The sequence below is a fragment of the Biomphalaria glabrata genome, chromosome 17 (assembly GCF_947242115.1).
Source record: "Biomphalaria glabrata chromosome 17, xgBioGlab47.1, whole genome shotgun sequence".
In the NCBI taxonomy this organism is placed as follows: Eukaryota; Metazoa; Mollusca; class Gastropoda; family Planorbidae; genus Biomphalaria; species Biomphalaria glabrata.
The window spans coordinates 10,239,115-10,262,949 of NC_074727.1; the positions used below are offsets into that span (position 1 = coordinate 10,239,115).

Below are 23,835 nucleotides of genomic sequence, written 5' to 3' on the forward strand. Positions count from 1 at the left end.
GAAACCTTCCCCCCGATCTTCACTTCCCCCACACAGGTCCAAAAGAGATTGGGCCTTAGTGCCCTGAGCATGCTGCCAGCATGACAGTTGCACTACACAAAAGCAATTTAAAAGTAAACAAAAAAAAAAAATCTTCAAGTTCATGAGGGATGAGGTTATGCTATTCTTTGACCATGAAGGAGAAGTTGCTACATAAATTAGTGTTTAATTTCTGGTTAACTGTTTGTTGAAATCTACTACAAAAAATGCTTATATTTTTCAATGGTCTGATTGGCTCAGGAACATTTAGTTTTACGCAGCTTAATGTAAGATAGGATACCTTTTAGGAGACGCAGTGGCTGAGTGGTAAAGCACTTGGCTGCAGAACCGAGAGGTTCAAATCTGGACTGGGATTTTTTATTTAAGGGATATATAGGGCACCCGAGTCTGCCAACTCTAATGGGTGCCTGACACTAGTCGAGAAAAAGTAAAGGTGGTTGGTAGTTGTGCTGGTCACAAGACAACCTCATTAACCGGAAGCCACAGAAACAGATAGCATTAACATCATCTGCCCCAAGGTATGAAAGGGTACTTTACTTACTGGAATAACTTTTGATTATTTTATTTTTCCTAAAAACTAAATAGAAAAAAGTTCTACTTTGTTTTCAAGTCACCAGTATATATTTAAGATGCTCAAACAGGACCAATATTGGGCCCTTGGGTTGAGTGGTGATGCGGTACACACTCTGGACAGTCAACTCAAATTTCCTGGGCTCAAACCCTGTCCTGCGGGAAGTTTGGGCTAGGATATAATAATCTTCAATTACAAAGGAACATCCGAAACAAAACATTTACATGAAAAATATCAATATTAAATAACTGAAAACAGAATCTCACAATCTCATTCAAGTAATCAATGCTAATAAAAGTTGAAACTTATAATAAAAATATTTTTAATAGAAAACAATATTATTGAAAAATAGTTACACAAAACATTAGTGTTCATATTGCACTGAAATCACTGACCAGATTAATAATAATAAGGCTTGTCTTCAAGTCTGAAGATTTAATGAAAGCAGTATTTCCCATGGCAACCTAGCCCCAGCTGCAACTTAATATTTTGCCACATCCAGCACAGACATTGTCAGCCAGAATAAAGCTGCTTTAATTAGTTTTATAAATATAATATAAAATACTGATGGGGTACATAGTTTTAAATCACTTTATTGGAAGAAAGTCTCTGTCCTCCTTTAAATGTATTAAATGATATCTCATAAACAACTGTTGTGGTGTGTTATCACAATTCTACTGAGGTATGTTGATACATGATCATATACATTTAGAACAATATAACAAAAGTTGTCATTTAAAATGATGAATATATTTTTTTAAACTGATTAATTGTATTTGCATTGATATAATAATGAAAGCCCTGTATATATTATAATAAAATGTTATAAATAACAGATTTATCCAACAACATGAAACTAAATCAAAAGACAAACATTTCAAAAAATAAAACAGCAGCCAAAATTGTTCAGCCACCTAAATTCTATAAGTAGCTGGACTCGATATAATATTCTGTCCCTTTTTCTGAGAGAGGTGGATCAATTATCAAGACTTGGGTGCTGTATCTGTTCTTTGAGCTTTTTTTAGGAATTTCTGGATTCTGATCTATCCATAGTGGGAGATTTAAGCAGCTGGCTAATCTCAGAAATACTTTTGCCTTTGGTCTCTGGGATAAACATATAGGTGAAGATGAAGAACAACAACAGCATGGCGGAGAAAGGAATATGTTTCTAGTGACTTCTGTAAGGAAAAAAAAAAGTAGTTTAGTAATAATTCAATTTTTAATCATGAAAAATAATCTCTGATAAATACAGTAGCGTAGCAAGGGATTTAGGGGTCCTGGGGGCTTGGCCTTTTAAGGGGTTCCCTTTGTGTTGACATTTGACATCATGACTTGAGATAATGTACTTAATAAATAGATAAGTCTAATGTGTGAAATACATGCAAGATGGTCAATAATTTACATAACAACATGAAAAGAAAGATAAAATGTCATTGGCTTAATATTTAATGCACAAAAAATTTCGGACACTCATGTGGATCACCCCTCAAGTAAGGGTCTGGGGGGGATTTTCAAATCTGGACCCCCCTGCCCCCACCCTAGCTACCCACTAGATAAATATTATGCTTTAAATAATTACATCCAAACAAGAAGAAAATAATAGTCAAGCATTGAAAATGTTTTACAATAATTGAATATTTAAAATTAATAACCTATTAAAATTGTATCTACATTAGTAGAGCCTATTTTATCTTAAAGTTATATCACTTAGTATTTAATATGGTATAAAATGATATAATTTTGAAATAATCTAAATCACTTTGTCTACATACAAGCGACCATGACCTTGTTATGATGACAAAAGGTAAAGGTAAAAAAAACAACTGAGTAATTAGATTACAACAGAGAAAAAAGTAATGCTTTACTTCAATGACTAAACTGCAATTGTCTTTACTTTACTTGTTTAATTAGATCCCCTTAAAATGTACTTACCTGTAAAATAGGAAACACCAAGCCAACAGCAAAGTTGCACAGCCAGTTGATCCCCACGGAAACACTGACAGCGGCTGACCTAGGACCCTGCGCAAACATCTCAGTCACCATGAACCAAGGTATTGATCCTGAAACATCAATCATAAATCATAGATTTAGAAGCCTAAGCTGAGGTTTCTAGACTCATTTCCACATGGGTCTTTCTTATAAGTTCACCACGAGTCCAATCATGTGCAGAGTTCTTCTGCCTGCCCCGTCCATGATCAGGGCAGATATGAAGGTCAACATGACTTTTACAACACCTGTGGCTACCATAGTATACTGAGAAGTCTCCTTGCTCAGACCAGCTGAGATAAAAATACTTGTAGAGTAGTAGACCATCTGAAGTTGAATAGTATAGAATTATTTGTTTCGTCATTTACAGGCTGAACTTTTAAACAAAAAGGTTTTTTTTCTTTTTAACCAAAATAGTGATGTGTTTCACTCTGAATTCTAAACCTTAGCCTGTGAACTTCTGGTTTGGATAAAAACTGGCCCTACAGTGGTGTAGCTTAATTTATAAGAACAAAAAAGTATTTAAAACAAAAAAAGTATTTAACAAGCTTATAAGAGGTTAACAAGGATGTCGTGGCCAGCACAATGACCAACCGCCTTTACTTAACTACACCTAATGTCAGGTACCCATTAGAGCTGAGTGGAATTGGAGACACCCAAAGATCCCAAAATAAAAAATCCCAGTCTTCACCAGGATTCAAACCTAGGACCCCCGGTTCTGAAGCCAAGTACTTTACGCTCAGTCACCACGCCTCTGTGTATGCAAAACAACAACTAAAAAATAAATCATATTCTTAATGAATTATTTATCTGAAGGAAGGTTTGCAATTTCTAAAACTAAAAGCTATTAATCATAGTCTGTGACTGGCAACACTGTTGCAGACTCCTTAGCCCACCCTGGAGAGTTAATACCACCTACCTAGCAGGCTGTAAGTTTCAATCATGTCCTGGCATAAATCAAAAAAAAAAAAAGAAATGGAAAAATGGTTTCAGTATTGACAAAATGTCCACACCAGGCACCCTGATCACGCCTCCCCCATGGTGGAGGTCGCCAGAGCCTGAACAAGCTATTACAGCACATTGCAGTATGGGCCACTATTCCATTGGCTCATATTTTGCAAAGTTCAGGTCAAGCTTTGACTTACTGTGCCCATGCTGCAGGGAAAAATAAAAAACTGTCTAATATTCTTTAGAACTTCCCTAGACTTGCTGATCTTTACCTCCAAAGGTCTGGGAAACTACAAGCTCTTGACCTGTATGATGACATACGCACATAACAAACAACAGAAGGATTGCTTCTACGGCTTTTGCAAGACAGAGTTTGAGTCTTTTAAGCCTACAGTCTAATGATGTTCAATGATGATGATGATTAACCACAGTTCTAATTTCATTACAATAAAACAAAACCTAACTACTGCGCAAAAACATTTCTATTTAGCTTCTTCTATAAAAAAAAGTATAATCCATTTAGAGTCCTCAAATAGCATAATTCTAAAATTTAAAAAAAAAAATATATATATATGTATATATATAAGGTGGTGCTATCAGAGATGGCTGAGACGGATTTTGGGAGTCAGTTACACAGATCGGGTCTCAAACAAGGAAATCCTATGCCAAACTGGGAGTCGAACACTTAGTGAGGTTGTGACTGAGCGTCGCATGAGGTTTGCGGGACATGTTCTACGTCAAAAAGAATTACGCACACCAAGAGTTGCGATAACATGGAAGCCAAAACGAGGAAAGCGCAAACAGGGACGTCCTCGTATTACTTGGTGACACACCTTCATGGAGGACCTCAGAACAGTGGAAACCAGGTGGGAGGAGGCTTCAGACATTGCCAGTGACAGATCTTTATGGAGACAGCTTGCCGCCCAATGCGCCGAACAGTGCTGGAGGACCTAAGTCTAAGTAAGTAAGTAAGTAAGGTGCTATAAAATTAATTAGCTATTACACATTTGTAGTTAAAAAATGAACTTTTGACAAATGAAAATAGCTTCAATTCTCTTATCCTGAAACATTTAGCTAATTTACTTTTCCACATTATTATGTATTAAATTTGGGTACATAATCACCTAATAATTAAACTGCTTGTTTGATATCAACAAAGTTTAAAAAAATATGGCTTTCCTAATAGATGGTTTTCATACAGACTGAAACTTTGGGATGGCAGAGTAAATGGAAAGTTGAAAACAAAAAATGGAAGGAACTGGTCATACTTTGATGCAACAGTGAACTACCAGACTCATTTACCTCCATCATTGGCAAGATCATGATGGCTCATCTTGTGGAAGGCAAGATGAAAGCGTGGGTGGCCTACCAGACTATTAAAAAAGTATAAAAGCACAAGCTTAAAATTCTATCAGCATATCACAAGGTCCTCAGGGCACGCAAAGACCTTCCTTCAGGGAGCAGTACCAGGAAAAAGAAGAAGAGGCAGACAGAAAAACTGATGAGAAGACAACATAAAATAATGGACAGGCCCATTATTGAAATAAATTCAAGACAAAAGACAGAGATAGAGATAGACTGTCAACAGATCTTGTTTGGTGGCCAAGGATTCAACAGACTTAGGGATAGGTGAAGGTGAAAACAGCTGGTGACAGTCCCCTGTAAGTTAAAGGGCGTAAAGAAAATAGTTCAGTTTCAAATTGTTCTTTCTTTCCTTATTCAAACAACCACTTCTCCTCACCTTCCAAATTTCCCTGCAAGATATGCAGCAGAAACTCCTCCCATCATGCCCCCAACACAAAAAAAAGGCCACAGTCACTGCTGAGAGCATTGTAAGCAGTGAGTCTGACATGACTTCATCATACCTATCAAAGTAGGTTTCATTGAAAAAATCTTTGATCACCTGTAGAGGAAAAAAAAATTAGATAGAAACATGCAGAAACAGAGTATAGTTTCAGACATTCCTTCAAAAACAAAGATTACTATCTCCTGGCTCAAATCTAGGAAACCAAGGGATGGAAGCTGGCAGTGTTTAAACGTGGCCCAGAAAGGCCAGTAGCTAAGAATAAACACATTTTTGTTAGTAAATGTAGAAGATACTTGTTTCCACATAGTAAGTTGAGCTACGTACAGAGAAACGACCATGTCAAGCAAACTCCAAACTATCCCTTTCTCCCCTGCAAAGAGGAAATCTATGACAATTCAACTAAAAACAGGCGACATATCTTTAAATTTTCATCTTAACAGAATAAGTCCCACACTCTCACCAGTCTATGGATATTGCAACCAACCTTATAAAACTGTCAATCATATCCTCTTTGAATTTCCTAATTTATTTCACTTAGACAGACCCTATTATCGCAACAAATCAGTATAGCCAACTCGCTGTCTGTTTTTTTCAGCATGCTTTTTTTTTCCTTGGCATAGACCGCATAAGAGCTTACAGCTCAGCAGCAAAAAGTTGAAGAAGAGTCGGCTTTGAAAACTTAGTGCACAATAATATTACAAACCTGGTGGTGACATAGATGGGGGTAGTGCTGTGTGTGTTTTTAGTTGACGTAAATTGCCCCAGGCCTGCGCTGGACAAACAGTTAACCGAGTTAACTGAGTTACAGTACACGCCAGTTTGGGAAGGACCTGTGTTATGAATAGGAATCAGACAAGTCACGTGGAATGTAGTCATATAATCAACCAGAATAGTCTAACGATGTTCCATCCAGTTCTAGAAGGCTTATAAGAGGCCCATATAAAAGAGAATGTGTCAGTGTCAAAAAGTCATTTAACCTTACCTACTATTTCACAAGTACAAGGCAAAGTCAGAGACATAACCAGCATGGAGTGAAGTCGATCCGGAAGAGAGACTTGAGTACAAGGCAATGAAGAGGCGAAGTTTTTGTACAGTCAGTGTTACGTTGTTGCCAATGGTACAGTATTGGCTGTCATTTATTTGACATTAAACTGTTAAATTACTTTGGAGCCCTGAGTTGTTATAATCTTTGAATTGGTTGTGTCGTGTGGTGCAGTTTGCAGAAAACCTGGATAGTGAGAAACATTACAATAATATGTTTAAAATTATTTAAGAAGAATGAAACTGATCATAAAGTTTTCTTTTCTAGTTTAAATGAATAGTTGGTTTAATTTCATTTTTTTGTGTGAAAAGAATGCAAGAAATTAATCATTTACTTGTAATAAACAATAAATGGAAATATTTTTAACATATTTTCCTAGTTACCCTTGCAGCTATTAAACAAAATAATTAATTACCAGTTATTAATTGTCTTTATTGTTTTTTATTAATTGTTTCTTCTCTTCTTTATCTCAATGGATAATTGTGCTAAGTTTTTACAAGACAGACAGAGTAAGTTGATATACGCTTTATAAAAAATACTTACAAGGGATGACACATAAATAAAGTAAACTTAAAATGGTTTCTCTACATTTTCTAAGATGACAAAATAGTTTTAATTGACTTTATTTTGTTTTTAAAAACAGACAAAAAAATAGCGCAAATATTCACATTTGATTAGAGTAAACCTTTAGTAAAATCACTAAATCTAGAAACCTTTCAGGATAGAAGACTCAAAAGTAAAGTAACAATTACATATATAAAAACACCAAACCATAATCTTCAAAAACAAAACCTAATAATTAAATAAAATACTCTGAAAGAGACAAAGATAAAGGCACATATGCTTGGATAAATGTGTACAAATGCTCCTTTTTTACCAGTGTTATACCTTTACTCAGAAGCATTGTATAAAGTTTAATAATGTATCAAAAGTAGTTAGCTATATGAATATTTGCTAAATGATTTTAAAACTATTGAAAAAGTACCAATACTAAATAAATAAAGCATTACACATGGAATGGGGAATCTCTTAATGTGAACAAATTCTTGCTACCATGTACATTAACAAATACATGCTCATAAAGATCCTCCATCAATGAACATATTGTTTATGATTCAGTTTCACTCGTCGACATTTCCTCAGGAAAATGGACAATTTATGAATACAACTCTTCATCCTCCACTATTTGACTGCCAATCTTATAAGGTCATGAGGGTTCGGTGGCCTTGCTGTTAAGTGCTTGGTATACAAACCTAGGGTCTTGTGTTCGAATCTTGATAAAGACTGGAATTTTAAAATTTCAGGAAATTTAGGGTGCCACTGAGTCCATCCAACTCTAATGGGTACCTGACTTTGGGCGTTGTGCTGGCCACATGACACCCTGCTTGTTAACCGTTGCCCAAAGAAACATATAATAGCTCTGTAGAATGCAAGCTCTGAAAGGGAAACTTTACTCACAAGGTCACAAGGTCATATACTGACTGCTTTCTGAATAACTTGCAACCTAGTTTAACTGTCTGCATCTAATAGATGAATACACACACAAAAGAACATTCAGTTTACTTGTTTGAAGGTATTTGACTTATGTCAATATCTTTGTTGTCTTGGTATTAGTGTCAGTATACAAGGTAGGCGAATATCTAGTGCTTGTGAAAAAACATTAATAATTTTACCACATTTTTTTTGCACAGGATTCCAGCACTAATAGCTGCTTTTTATCTTACTAATTTTCTGCTAATTCATTTTTGATTATTTTGTATTTTGATTCCAATCAACGCATTGCTACACTTCAAAGTAATAATTGTGATTTATGAAGGACTTTGTAGCGGGACCAATTAGAGATCATGTGACAACTCCACCAAACCAATAAAAATTCTTATATGACTGGACATGTCATCTCTAGGCTATAGGATTTGGAATATTGTTGTTGGTCCCTTTTAGATTCATTCCAAAATATTCACACTAACGTTGATCTCTATAAAAATAAAAGCCTTTTGCCATACGTTTTTTAAAAATGACTATGCTCAAAGTGTTGCTTTTAAAGAGAATATTATAGAATCTTACAACAATTTTCTGACATTCATATGGCCCTTTCATTGACCCTACCAGCCAAATTGGGTAATGGCCCACCAGGGATTCGCCTGAAGAATGCCCATATACTGTAACTGTAACGTAACTGTATGGCCAGTCCACCCCTGCCAACAGATTCCGTAGGTAGATCTATTCCTTAATGAGGTAGTTCCGAATCTCTGACCTACTTTATAAAAATTCACGCGACTGTGGTCTTATACATAACAATAAATTTAACATAGCAATAATGGCAATATCTTGAATCTTCCTCCTATTGACAATTGAGTCCTGTCTAGACTATGAGTTTACTATGACCTATGATATTGATAAGAATGATAAAGATTCTATATTATAGACTATATATATACTTTATAGATCTACTAGACTACTAACTACTAGATCTAGACTTACATAACATAGCATAGCCGATAGGACATAGATCTAGACCTAGATAAGAAATTAAGATTAGATGATTAGATCTAGATTCTAGATCTAGATTTAGTGAATTTAGTGCTAGCCTAGAATTAGATCTAGTCTAGTAGACCTACTAAATTGTCTAAATAATCTTAAAAATTAGTGAATTATTGTAACATACTTTTTATTACTTAAACTTAAAGATGTATAGTCTAGATCTATTAAAATATTTTCATTTTTAAATTACAATGAAATCAATGAGGGCATTAATGTAAACAACACACCCACGTGACTGAGAAGAGATCCGAAAGTACCCCATTAAGGAAGTAGATCTCTAGATTAGAGTAGAGATACTAGATCAGTAGACTACTAGAGTCTACTACTGACAGTAGATCATCCGTGATGTCTGATGTAGATCTAGACTTAGTGTCTTAATAATATATAGCTAATTAAAGTGTATGATCCGTATTTAGTTCATTTATTTACCGTTGCTTTTGTGCTTATTATTTAGAGAATAAACAAGAGTCTAACCTAGTTAGATAGTAGTTACCTAAATCTAGTTTACTAGATCTAGATCTAATCTAGATTTATTTATAGTTTATACTAAATTATATTATAGCTCTATTATACTCTATACTCTAGTCTATGCCACTGCCCTAGCACTAAATGACTAATTCGAAGTTACATTTAGTGATTTACATATTTTTTTTTAACACCATTACATAGATCTACATTGACTTAGGAGTACTCTATTAGGACGATGGACAGCAATGGCAATGAGCAAGGTATGAACCCAGGACCATCAAGACAACCGCATGACCAGACTTGACGAAGAAAATTGGTTTAAATAGTTTAATAGCCTACATATTTCCATTATTATTATTTACATACGCTGTAAAGTCTGCAAATTTTAGGTAGAAGTTGTTGTTGGTTATTGTGACACAAAAGTCATGCTGGATTTGATGACACATTAGTGAATGACTGATTGGATGACTTAAAAATTATTTGTGATTCTAATAGCATATATTATATATATATATTTATAATAATGTTGAATTGATCAAAATATACTATAACAAAATATTTAAGCTAGAAACATCTAAAAGTCATCAATATAAAAAAAGAACAACTAAGTATGGAAGTACATGCATGTAATATTTTTAAAGGAATGTTTGTAATTTCTAAGATAAGATAAGACATGTTTTAGCCTAGCGTTTAGTTTATGTACACAATAGTTATCATCATTAATGTGACAAGAACTGCTGAATTTACTTGTGTATTACATCACTGACGTTATGGTTTTGAGACTTTGATAGCTAACATAAAGCTTTATTAAGGCATATAATATATTCTGAGACAAAAATTAGGTCTAAATTCTAAATCTGATGAGAGAGAGAGAGAGAGCATATATATGCTAATAGAAGATGACAAAGACAAGATAAATGAGGGCAAAGTACTAATAGTGTAATTACTAAATATAGTTACTGAAGGACACTGAGTAACAGTTTTAATGTTTTTACTTAATTTGTTATCCCTTGGTATCTTAAAGCTATTACAGTAATCACTTCTTCGTAGTCTAATTGGGAGTAAGAATAAAGTAGAGTAAGTAAAATTGTGTTACACTTACTTGTGACACTCAGTGAATTTAGTTACTCTGGGCTTTTAGATTAGATTTAGAGATAGCATGAGCAGAACTCTTGAAAGATGAGGGCTATGGCTTATGGAGTAAAGTAAACTTTTAATGACGTAGATATTGGTTTACTAGAGTGTAGTAAGAAAGTAGCTATTTTGACCACTCATTGACCCTACTGGTAGGTCTTGTTCTGATTTCACATTTATTTTCCATTAAAAATGTACATATTTATGTTTGGCATTAAAAGATAAAAAATGCTGATACTCCACTTTTTTTGTAATGGGATATAATATATATATGCATGATACTCATGTATAAATAAGTTGATGCTTTTTTTATGTAAATAGAACCACTATTATAATCATATTGTCAGTGTTAATCCTGCTTATAGTGTTAAATATCTGTTCTTTCCTATTCTTCTTTTTTTCTTTTCTTCTAGTCATCTTCTTGTTGATGAGCTGTATGCTCTTTTGGAGACTGCAAAAGAAAAAAAGTGTGCTGTTTTTGTTTTTTTTTCACTATCCTATTTAAATAGTAAGCCTTCCTTGAAGATGCCATCATAAACATAAAAATCTAAGTAGCTGCAGAATGAGATAAAGACTTGCTGCTTGTTGTGACTTGTGGTTCTTTTTGTCAGAACTTTAACAAAAAAAAAAAATATTATTCCTTAATTCTGATCACCTTGTAAGTATGTCATAAATATTTGATCTTTTTATACAGATTCTCTATGCTGAAATTGGACCAGAATGTCTGAAAAAGTGGATTCTCCTCGTGGGACAGCGCTGTCCCTCTACAACAGGTTTGCTGAATTGATGTTGGTAGTTGGATTGGATGAAAACACTGGACTTGTACCTTTAAAGAAAGATGGAGTAAGTCTAGCATGTTGTCCTAGTGGCTGTTTAAACAAATGACAGTATTTGTCGAATTGATCATCTTGTATCACATTTGTTCCAATGATCATTTCAAAATGTTATTTCTGTTCTACTATTTGGTGTGTTTTTATGTGTAATGTGCATTTAATTGTCTCTAGTAACATGCCCAGTCCTAACATTTTTTTTTTACTACAATACTAAATGATTGCTATCTTGAAACATGATGAAAATAGGAAATGACTTTTTTTTTTCTTCGACATACAACTTCAAGTATTTCATATGCAAACATTTTTTTGTAAGAGTTTTTAGTAAGATTGAATTGCTTGTTTTATGAATGGGCAAAGGTGTTAGTGTTGCAAGTACAAGGAAATAATGAAAAAAAAACAATTTTGAATTCTTGTTATTATAAGTCTGTTACCTAATGGCCTCTGCAACTTCTTTTATTTGGTTAAATACATTTTCTATTTGAAAGAACTATGAAGAAACTTTAAAAAATTGTTTGCCAGATATTTAAGGAAAAAATGTCATTTTTATTTTCTAAATCACACCCATTCTCTGTTTGTTCACTCAACCTAAAAGTATGATTCAGCAATAAACAATATTGTTACGTTTCTCTCTTCCTTCTCGGGCCTTCTGTAAACACTGCTAAACACAACACAGCACATCTAACACATCAAGAACCTGACAACAAGAGCTCTAAATAATCTGGTACTTTAATAATGAGTGAATAAGTAGATAACAGCCAATACTAGACAATTGGCATCAAACACATCAACAACTAAAATGTCACTCTGTACATCACCATACAAAACTCTACTGTCTCTCTTTCTGGACTTGTACATCAACACATGAGGACTCAACCAGGACCGACTTCATGGCCGACTAACAGTCCCGGTCTCAACGCTCTCCGGTCTTGAACTGCCGCTTGAACTGCTCCTACAGTGTCACTCGTACACGCAGGCTTTCGATCACATGACCATAACATTGGTCATATTTGCGTGTAATCGTGTAATCGTAGTACTGTCCCTTGTCCATGGCCCCGCTGACCTGGGTGATTCACGTGTGTGTCAGCTGGGCCTATAGTCAACCCTTTTGAGCCGCCAATAGGGTCATAACAATATTTACACAGTTCTACACTTAACTTTAAAAAAAAGCCATTTGTACAAAAAGACTTAATGTTGACTTGAAGCGTATGGTTCAAAGATATAAAATGCATAGCTTCTAAAATGAGGATTCCAGTTAAAATTTTCAATGAGTAAAGGAATTATTTAATGAGCTATTTCTGGAGTACCCAAAATGTGTAGCCTAAAAACCTTTTATTTTGTATCTATGAAATTATATGGTTTGGTGACCAATTATGACAAAATAAACTTTAGTTCATCTTTTTAAAGAATGGCTTCATGGATTCAGTTGTGTCAACATGCCATAAAACATAAACTTTTTCAGATAGAGACATATTTGTATTTTCAATTTTCTAAATTATTTCCCACTAAACTTGGTTTTGTATTTCCCAGAGTTCTGGTGACTCAGACGATCTTAGCAACCTGTTCTATGAGGAATATGAAGCACAAGTTCTTGTTGCCATCTCTTCTTCTAAAGCCTTGGTATTTCAGCCTTACTTGTTGGAGGACCCAACGTACCCCCCTTCTCCAGAGTCAACCATGGCTACAAACAGTTTTCAGACTCTGAGGTATCATTTTTTTTTTACTTGTAATGATGCAATTAGACTGATTCACATGTTTTCATGTAACATAAGTTCCCTTCTATACAACATCTGTCTTTGAGTTTATGTTAAGAAGCTAATGACTGAACCTTGATGTTGTGTTGTCTTTATATGAGAAAAGAGTCCTTGTAATCACAACAAATTTCCATAAGCATCAATAAAGCAGTCTAAGTCTTAGTCTTAGTCTTGATCAGTCATAACATCCTAACATACTTTGCAGTATGTATCTGTAATGATCACTCATTATCTTTTTAAGGTTTGTCTGATGGTACATGAAATTACCTTTCTCTACTTCTTCAGTGTGCTGTTGCCATGATAAATACACACATTTCACTTGTAATTAGTGTCATGCTTTGCAGTTTGTTTTCTTACACATTCTACTTTATTGTTTTTTTTATTTCTAAACTTATTTCATTTCCTTTTCTACAATTCTTTTGATGGCTTTTGTATAAAAATCAATTACTAAAAAATAATTTAGTATTCAAGTAATTGAATGTAGTAATAAATGAAGTTGTTCTGTTAAAAATAAGAAATATATTTCTCATCAGTAGATGTTTGTTTTGTGGCACAACTAAAGCTTTGTAGGCATTCTTAAAAAGATGATTTTTTGGTGACTAGGCAGAGAGAGATATCCAAGAAAATTGCTCAGAGGACTGTCTCAGTCAACTCCTCAGTGATAAAACAACACCTGGTCAGTAATGACAACTCCAACTCAGCCTCACAGGTTTTGGTCGACCTTCCATTATCTAAAGATGCCATTGATACCATCACTACATTTTGTTTCCCAGGTTAGTTTTTTTTTTTTGGTGTGATTTGTAATTCTGTCCCTTGCCTTATTTTTTGGTGTTGAAAATCTGTTAACCCTAGCCTCCTTTAGGGTTGTTGGTGTGCTGTAAACAGTAGAACTAAGATAAAATCTGTTAACCCTTAGCCTCCTTTAGGGTTGTTGGTGTGCTGTAAACAGTAGAACTAAGATAAAATCTGTTAACCCTTAGCCTCCTTTAGGGTTGTTGGTGTGCTGTAAACAGTAGAACTAAAATAAAATCTGTTAACCCTAGCCTCCTTTAGGGTTGTTGGTGTGCTGTAAACAGTAGAACTAAGATAAAATCTGTTAACCCAAGCCTCCTTTAGGGTTGTTGGTGTAAACAGTAGAACTAAGATAAAATCTGTTAACCCTAGCCTCCTTTAGGGTTGTTGGTGTAAACAGTAGAACTAAGATAAAATCTGTTAACCATTAGCCTCCTTTAGGGTTGTTGGTGTGCTGTAAACAGTAGAACTAAGATAAAATCTGTTAACCATAGCCACCTTTAGAGTTGTTGGTGTAAACAGTAGAACTAAGATAAAATCTGTTAACCCTTAGCCTCCTTTAGGGTTGTTGGTGTGCTGTAAACAGTAGAACTAAGATAAAATCTGTTAACCCTAGCCTCCTTTAGGGTTGTTGGTGTGCTGTAAACAGTAGAACTAAGATAAAATCTGTTAACCCTAGCCTCCTTTAGGGTTGTTGGTGTGCTGTAAACAGTAGAACTAAGATAAAATCTGTTAACCCTAGCCTCCTTTAGGGTTGTTGGTGTAAACAGTAGAACTAAGATAAAATCTGTTAACCATTGCCTCCTTTAGGGTTGTTGGTGTGCTGTAAACAGTAGAACTAAGATAAAATCTGTTAACCATAGCCACCTTTAGAGTTGTTGGTGTAAACAGTAGAACTAAGATAAAATCTGTTAACCATTAGCCTCCTTTAGGGTTGTTGGTGTGCTGTAAACAGTAGAACTAAGATAAAATCTGTTAACCATAGCCACCTTTAGAGTTGTTGGTGTAAACAGTAGAACTAAGATAAAATCTGTTAACCCTTAGCCTCCTTTAGGGTTGTTGGTGTAAACAGTAGAACTAATTTAAAATCTGTTAACCATAGCCACCTTTAGAGTTGTTGGTGTAAACAGTAGAACTAAGATAAAATCTGTTAACCCTTAGCCTCCTTTAGGGTTGTTGGTGTAAACAGTAGAACTAAGATAAAATCTGTTAACCATAGCCACCTTTAGAGTTGTTGGTGTAAACAGTAGAACTAAGATAAAATCTGTTAACCCTAGCCTCCTTTAGGGTTGTTGGTGTAAACAGTAGAACTAAGATAAAATCTGTTAACCATTAGCCTCCTTATGGGTTGTTGGTGTGCTGTAAACAGTAGAACTAAGATAAAATCTGTTAACCATTAGCCTCCTTTAGGGTTGTTGGTGTGCTGTAAACAGTAGAACTAAGATAAAATCTGTTAACCCTCAGCCTCCTTTAGGGTTGTTGGTGTGCTGTAAACAGTAGAACTAAGATAAAATCTGTTAACCCTAGCCTCCTTTAGGGTTGTTGGTGTGCTGTAAACAGTAGAACTAAGATAAAATCTGTTAACCCAAGCCTCCTTTAGGGTTGTTGGTGTAAACAGTAGAACTAAGATAAAATCTGTTAACCATTAGCCTCCTTATGGGTTGTTGGTGTGCTGTAAACAGTAGAACTAAGATAAAATCTGTTAACCATTAGCCTCCTTTAGGGTTGTTGGTGTGCTGTAAACAGTAGAACTAAGATAAAATCTGTTAACCCTCAGCCTCCTTTAGGGTTGTTGGTGTGCTGTAAACAGTAGAACTAAGATAAAATCTGTTAACCCTAGCCTCCTTTAGGGTTGTTGGTGTGCTGTAAACAGTAGAACTAAGATAAAATCTGTTAACCCAAGCCTCCTTTAGGGTTGTTGGTGTAAACAGTAGAACTAAGATAAAATCTGTTAACCATTAGCCTCCTTTAGGGTTGTTGGTGTGCTGTAAACAGTAGAACTAAGATAAAATCTGTTAACCCTTAGCCTCCTTTAGGGTTGTTGGTGTGCTGTAAACAGTAGAACTAAGATAAAATCTGTTAACCCTAGCCTCCTTTAGGGTTGTTGGTGTGCTGTAAACAGTAGAACTAAGATAAAATCTGTTAACCCTAGCCTCCTTTAGGGTTGTTGGTGTGCTGTAAACAGTAGAACTAAGATAAAATCTGTTAACCCTAGCCTCCTTTAGGGTTGTTGGTGTAAACAGTAGAACTAAGATAAAATCTGTTAACCATTGGCCTCCTTTAGGGTTGTTGGTGTGCTGTAAACAGTAGAACTAAGATAAAATCTGTTAACCATAGCCACCTTTAGAGTTGTTGGTGTAAACAGTAGAACTAAGATAAAATCTGTTAACCATTAGCCTCCTTTAGGGTTGTTGGTGTGCTGTAAACAGTAGAACTAAGATAAAATCTGTTAACCATAGCCACCTTTAGAGTTGTTGGTGTAAACAGTAGAACTAAGATAAAATCTGTTAACCCTTAGCCTCCTTTAGGGTTGTTGGTGTAAACAGTAGAACTAATTTAAAATCTGTTAACCATAGCCACCTTTAGAGTTGTTGGTGTAAACAGTAGAACTAAGATAAAATCTGTTAACCCTTAGCCTCCTTTAGGGTTGTTGGTGTAAACAGTAGAACTAAGATAAAATCTGTTAACCATAGCCACCTTTAGAGTTGTTGGTGTAAACAGTAGAACTAAGATAAAATCTGTTAACCCTAGCCTCCTTTAGGGTTGTTGGTGTAAACAGTAGAACTAAGATAAAATCTGTTAACCATTAGCCTCCTTATGGGTTGTTGGTGTGCTGTAAACAGTAGAACTAAGATAAAATCTGTTAACCATTAGCCTCCTTTAGGGTTGTTGGTGTGCTGTAAACAGTAGAACTAAGATAAAATCTGTTAACCCTCAGCCTCCTTTAGGGTTGTTGGTGTGCTGTAAACAGTAGAACTAAGATAAAATCTGTTAACCCTAGCCTCCTTTAGGGTTGTTGGTGTGCTGTAAACAGTAGAACTAAGATAAAATCTGTTAACCCAAGCCTCCTTTAGGGTTGTTGGTGTAAACAGTAGAACTAAGATAAAATCTGTTAACCATTAGCCTCCTTTAGGGTTGTTGGTGTGCTGTAAACAGTAGAACTAAGATAAAATCTGTTAACCCTCAGCCTCCTTTAGGGTTGTTGGTGTGCTGTAAACAGTAGAACTAAGATAAAATCTGTTAACCATTAGCCTCCTTTAGGGTTGTTGGTGTGCTGTAAACAGTAGAACTAAGATAAAATCTGTTAACCCTAGCCTCCTTTAGGGTTGTTGGTGTGCTGTAAACAGTAGAACTAAGATAAAATCTGTTAACCCTAGCCTCCTTTAGGGTTGTTGGTGTAAACAGTAGAACTAAGATAAAATCTGTTAACCATTGGCCTCCTTTAGGGTTGTTGGTGTGCTGTAAACAGTAGAACTAAGATAAAATCTGTTAACCATAGCCACCTTTAGAGTTGTTGGTGTAAACAGTAGAACTAAGATAAAATCTGTTAACCATTAGCCTCCTTTAGGGTTGTTGGTGTGCTGTAAACAGTAGAACTAAGATAAAATCTGTTAACCATAGCCACCTTTAGAGTTGTTGGTGTAAACAGTAGAACTAAGATAAAATCTGTTAACCCTTAGCCTCCTTTAGGGTTGTTGGTGTAAACAGTAGAACTAATTTAAAATCTGTTAACCATAGCCACCTTTAGAGTTGTTGGTGTAAACAGTAGAACTAAGATAAAATCTGTTAACCCTTAGCCTCCTTTAGGGTTGTTGGTGTAAACAGTAGAACTAAGATAAAATCTGTTAACCATAGCCACCTTTAGAGTTGTTGGTGTAAACAGTAGAACTAAGATAAAATCTGTTAACCCTAGCCTCCTTTAGGGTTGTTGGTGTAAACAGTAGAACTAAGATAAAATCTGTTAACCATTAGCCTCCTTATGGGTTGTTGGTGTGCTGTAAACAGTAGAACTAAGATAAAATCTGTTAACCATTAGCCTCCTTTAGGGTTGTTGGTGTGCTGTAAACAGTAGAACTAAGATAAAATCTGTTAACCCTCAGCCTCCTTTAGGGTTGTTGGTGTGCTGTAAACAGTAGAACTAAGATAAAATCTGTTAACCCTAGCCTCCTTTAGGGTTGTTGGTGTGCTGTAAACAGTAGAACTAAGATAAAATCTGTTAACCCAAGCCTCCTTTAGGGTTGTTGGTGTAAACAGTAGAACTAAGATAAAATCTGTTAACCATTAGCCTCCTTTAGGGTTGTTGGTGTGCTGTAAACAGTAGAACTAAGATAAAATCTGTTAACCCTTAGCCTCCTTTAGGGTTGTTGGTGTGCTGTAAACAGTAGAACTAAGATAAAATCTGTTAACCCTAGCCTCCTTTAGGGTTGTTGGTGTGCTGTAAACAGTAGAACTAAGATAAAATCTGTTAACCCTAGCCTCCTTTAGGGTTGTTGGTGTGCTGTAAACAGTAGAACTAAGATAAAATCTGTTAACCCTAGCCTCCTTTAGGGTTGTTGGTGTAAACAGTAGAACTAAGATAAAATCTGTTAACCATTGGCCTCCTTTAGGGTTGTTGGTGTGCTGTAAACAGTAGAACTAAGATAAAATCTGTTAACCATAGCCACCTTTAGAGTTGTTGGTGTAAACAGTAGAACTAAGATAAAATCTGTTAACCATTAGCCTCCTTTAGGGTTGTTGGTGTGCTGTAAACAGTAGAACTAAGATAAAATCTGTTAACCATAGCCACCTTTAGAGTTGTTGGTGTAAACAGTAGAACTAAGATAAAATCTGTTAACCCTTAGCCTCCTTTAGGGTTGTTGGTGTAAACAGTAGAACTAATTTAAAATCTGTTAACCATAGCCACCTTTAGAGTTGTTGGTGTAAACAGTAGAACTAAGATAAAATCTGTTAACCCTTAGCCTCCTTTAGGGTTGTTGGTGTAAACAGTAGAACTAAGATAAAATCTGTTAACCATAGCCACCTTTAGAGTTGTTGGTGTAAACAGTAGAACTAAGATAAAATCTGTTAACCCTAGCCTCCTTTAGGGTTGTTGGTGTAAACAGTAGAACTAAGATAAAATCTGTTAACCATTAGCCTCCTTATGGGTTGTTGGTGTGCTGTAAACAGTAGAACTAAGATAAAATCTGTTAACCATTAGCCTCCTTTAGGGTTGTTGGTGTGCTGTAAACAGTAGAACTAAGATAAAATCTGTTAACCCTCAGCCTCCTTTAGGGTTGTTGGTGTGCTGTAAACAGTAGAACTAAGATAAAATCTGTTAACCCTAGCCTCCTTTAGGGTTGTTGGTGTGCTGTAAACAGTAGAACTAAGATAAAATCTGTTAACCCAAGCCTCCTTTAGGGTTGTTGGTGTAAACAGTAGAACTAAGATAAAATCTGTTAACCATTAGCCTCCTTTAGGGTTGTTGGTGTGCTGTAAACAGTAGAACTAAGATAAAATCTGTTAACCCTAGCCTCCTTTAGGGTTGTTGGTGTGCTGTAAACAGTAGAACTAAGATATGCTGGTGTGCTACAAATGGTTAAATCAAAGTGAGATACATAATTCTTCTCTATTATTTTCCAATACTTTCTCAGACCAAACAAGAAAAGATTGTGAAAGGTTTACATTAGATATGTATTGGATGTTAGCCTTAAGATACTGTGTCTAGTATAAACTTTTCAGAGCAGACCATTTCTTCTTCTTTGTTCTCATTTTACATGTTGGAGGGTTCAGTAATCCTACATCTGAGATGAATCGCACAGTGATATACAGATCAGGCAGTTGTCTCTGTATAGTTTTCCTTCTATAGGATGGCTTTGGGGCCAGAGTCTTGTTTGGGCCTCTTGATATAGTATGCAGCTTTGAAGGACATAGTCAGCATTTTCTGGTGATGCTCCACAAGGGCAGGTTTTGCTCTGTCCAACTTTTAGCTTCCGGAACATATGTTGTATCATTCTGTTGTGTCTAGTTCTGAGTTGAAAAATCGTGTATTGGTCCTGTTGCTTATAATTGGCGTCCTATTTCTTGTAATAGAGCAGAAAATAAAGCAGAGTGCTTGCCAGGTTTATGGAGTCATTTAATCTTTTCAAAGTAATTACCATGTGCTTTTGTTCAACTGGTCCAAGATACTCAGCTGGGTCAAAATAAGGACTGACTTCCCTAATCACTAGAAATGGAAAGAAAAAATGTTTTAGATTTAAACCCAGCTAATACTATTGTCTTTTCATGAAAAAGTTAAAAGCTGATTATGATAATAGTACTGTTTGTGTGATCAATTTTTTTATATTTCTAGTTAAGCTTAATTTCAATAGAAAAATATGTTTAATAAAAACAATTGTTAATCGCCATCACAATTATAAATGGAAGTTTCATTTGGGATAGAACTTCAGCTTCAGTCTTTGTGAAATGATTTCATGAAAATATTGTTGTAAACACCACACCGATCATTAGCTAAATGGAATATTACAATAGCATTTGAGACTCACCAGGATGGCATGTTGGCAGAATGTGTTTGCCTCAACTTATAATGACCATCTGTGCCTTTCATGATGACTAACAATCTACAGGGCTCATTAATCTTGTTTATTTATAACTCTAATTTTAGTAATATTAGAAATGTACACAATTAATTTGTTTTTGTGCCTTTAACTTTTATTGATCTTAGTGTTAAATTTATTTCACACCATAATGTTTTTATATTGTTCATTTGATTATACAATATGGTGAATAGAGTTTAGCTATCACTAAATTATTAACAACAAATGAACAAAGTGCTCATGATGATAAGACTGAATAAACTAATATTTATTTTATTAAAGTATTTTAATTGTTACTTTAATCATCTTTCAATAAGTTTATTTTATAATTAAAATCTCAATGCAAAGACAATACTTAATAGGTTAATTACTAATTAAGGATGGTAAATAATTTATAACTTTGTCTTCGTCCAAATATTCAGAATTATTTGTTTGTTTTCTAAATAAGATACAAATGAAGATATTTTTTAATTTGTCTTTCCTTAACTGAATTTTCTTTGGGGCACAAAAGCATTTGACCTGATGCTTGTAAGCGCTCCCTAGCTGTCTCTTCTGTAATCATTGCTTTATGTCACCCTACATGCAATATAAAATACATACTTACTTACATAATACGTCCCGAGACATGACGTTAAACTGCGCTCCTCTTTCCTTAGCACTTTTGGAGCTCAAAAGTGCCCTACTTCTTTTCTATCATTGTGTCTGCCTCCTCTTTTCTTAAGTCTGCCTTCATTGATCATCACACTGTCTCCTTAACTTTAAATTCTCACTACGTCCTAGACCAGTCCGTTTGCCGTGGACTGCGACGGGTAAGGGGGGATAAAGAGATCCTGGTGTTTGAGTGGTGGCTATCTGAGGATAAACCACAACAACACAATACTTTGGCTCCAAGTTCCCCTAGACCTGAGACCCAGATGGCCCGCTCTGGGTCAACCGGCTGGTCATGCCGAGCTACCAGCATAGGTCGTCGACCTATGCTGGAGGGCGGTGGCTGGAGGGTCAATCAGGGAGCTGCTGTATCGGACACATGTCCGATGTAGCAGCTGACTGAGTATAGCACCTGTGTAGCCCTGGCGGGCTCATTCTGGACATCCGAATGGCCCGTCCCCTTGTTGGACTCGATGGCGGGTGGGGAGCACAGGTGCCGAATTAACCAAAATATATATGGACAAAAAAACACACACAAAACTACTTGCCCCAGACCTATGTCTGGGCAAGAAACGACGAATTGACGATAAAAAAGAGGAGGTCCCAAAAAGTTGTGCCACCTGGCCATCATTTCTGGTGGTTAGATGCACAGAGGAGGGAAAAAGCCTGACCAAGTTGAGCCCTTTTATTATCTATAAGGGACTCAAGTCAGTAGTGGGAGAGCCCAAGAGTGTGTCTAAGCTACACAAAACAATGGAACTCCTTGTAGAAGTAGACAGCAAGACACACTCTGATGGGCTTTTAAGATGCAGAAGACTCTGTGATCTCCAAGTGGAAGTCATGCCACACAAGAGTCTGAACACCAGCAGAGGTGTAATCAGCTCTAGGGACCTACTGGAATGTTCCGAGAAGGAAATAGTGGAGGGCATTGAAGGAGTCACCCATGCCCGGCGCATTACCAGGCGCAGGGAGGGTGAGGAGGTCAAAACCGCCACTATTATCCTCACATTCGGAACTAGGACACCGCCAGAGTATGTGAAGGCAGGATACCTACGAGTTCCAGTGAGGCCCTACATACCTAACCCCATGAGTTGCTTCAAGTGCCAGGGTTATGGACACGGCGCGGCAGTCTGTAAGAGGAACACTGTGTGTGCCAGATGTGCTGAAGAGGGTCATGAGGACAAGGGCTGCACAGCCCAGTTCAAATGCCCAAACTGTCAAGCTGGCCACTCAGCCTACTCCAAGGACTGCCCTGTGTGGAAACAGGAGGTTGCCGTGCAGGAGTACAAGGCAAGAAACGGATGTACCTTTAGCCAGGCGAAATCGGCTGTACTGGCCCTACCCAAGGGCCAATTCGGCTTGACAAAGACCTACGCCCAGGCTGTTGCTAAGAAAGGAAGATCCATAGCCACACAGACGGACACATTGACCCCACCACCCCCTCCTCCTCCCCCAACTCAGAAGAAAACACCGCCAAAGAACACACCTCTGAAGAAACAAGAAAGCCCTGTTGTCATGCTAAAGAACAGGTTCTCTGTGCTCGCTGATGAGAGCATGGAGACTAAGCAGCATGTCAAAACCAATACTCCGGGAGAACCCGGAGACATCATGTCTGACACAGGTTCTCCTCAGAGAACCCAGCCAGACACCCCAACCTCTACCGAGTTAGAGGTTGACCAACTCCCTAAGGGGAGAAATCAAAGCGGAGAGGATGCCCGAGGTGAGAGAGGAGGAAATAACCTCCGCTCTAACCAGAGGGATCTCCCCTCTCCAGAGAGAAAGACTTCCCCCAAAAGGGGGTTGTCCTCCTCTCCATCCAAACCCAAGAATAAAAATACCAAGGTCACTGGAATAAAGGGAAACCCCTCCGGGGGCCTCCCAAGGCCAAATAGCTCCAAGTAGGTCATCTAGAATAAGCCATGGATTCCAGAATTGTACAGTGGAATTGTAGAGGCCTCAAGGCCAATTACGAGGAAATGCAGCTACTGATGGACTCTGAGACTCCTGTAGCTGTCTGCTTACAGGAAACATTTCTGAAAGATTGCATCAGCTTCCGAAGCTACCGTGCTTACACCAAGAATGTTGAGGATGCAGAGAGAGCATCAGGTTTAGTCTGTATCCTTGTGAAGGATAGCATCCCCCATGAGAGGGTAGAACTACAGACCACACTACAGGCCGTAGCAGCTAGGATAACCCTTCACAAGGTTATCACTTGCTGCAGCCTGTATCTACCACCAGGCGCTCCATTAAACCGAACAGACATGGAGGACCTATTGAAACAACTCCCCCGGCCTTATTTAATCCTTGGGAATTTCAATGCCCATAACACCATGTGGGGATCCAACAATACCGACACAAGAGGTCGTTTGCTGGAGGATATCTTCCTCCAACATGATTTATGCATACTTAATGATGCATCACCGACCTACTTGCACCCAGGAACTGGATCATTCACATGCATTGACCTCACCGTATGCGTCCCCGGACTTCTGGACGATTTTAAATGGTCAGTTAGCAATGATCTACGGGGAAGTGATCACTTCCCAATCATCATTACTAACAATCTCCCTTCATTGGGACGACCTCAGCGGTGGAAACTGAATAAGGCCGATTGGGAACAATTCCAAAAAAGATGCTCTGAGGATATCACAGAAAATATCCTCCATGAACAGAACCCAGCTGATACCTTTGCTAGCAAGCTAC

General features: G+C 36.7%; 2 protein-coding genes across 6 annotated transcripts in view; one reads left to right on the forward strand and one right to left on the reverse strand.

Annotated features, from left to right (window-relative positions):
* The window catches only part of LOC106063640 (uncharacterized), a 28,609-nt gene extending 21,870 nt beyond the window's left edge, over positions 1–6,739 (reverse strand). Inside the window, exons 1-4 of one of the 4 annotated variants that reach the window (XR_008775697.1) lie at positions 6,334–6,739; positions 5,286–5,447; positions 2,543–2,670; positions 777–1,788 (exon numbers count right to left, since the gene is read on the reverse strand). Coding sequence is in view for 2 of the 4 variants with exons in the window: in XM_056016048.1 (XP_055872023.1) it covers positions 5,286–5,332 (47 nt within the window). In the remaining 2 variants the exon portion in view is untranslated. Of the gene's footprint in view, positions 1–776; positions 1,789–2,542; positions 2,671–5,285; positions 5,448–6,054; positions 6,073–6,333 lie in introns of those variants that run through there. The other 3 variants (XR_008775698.1, XM_056016048.1, XM_056016049.1) reach the window with 3 other exon arrangements.
* Positions 6,740–10,228: 3,489 nt separating this feature from the next.
* The window catches only part of LOC106063639 (DENN domain-containing protein 3-like), a 47,623-nt gene continuing 34,016 nt past the window's right edge, over positions 10,229–23,835 (forward strand). Inside the window, exons 1-4 of one of the 2 annotated variants that reach the window (XM_056015799.1) lie at positions 10,229–10,688; positions 11,231–11,379; positions 12,897–13,072; positions 13,724–13,893. In XM_056015799.1, the coding sequence (XP_055871774.1) occupies positions 11,257–11,379; positions 12,897–13,072; positions 13,724–13,893 (469 nt within the window). In that variant the 5' untranslated portion in view covers positions 10,229–10,688; positions 11,231–11,256. The remainder of the gene's footprint in view (positions 10,689–11,230; positions 11,380–12,896; positions 13,073–13,723; positions 13,894–23,835) is intronic. The other variant, XM_056015800.1, reaches the window with a different exon arrangement.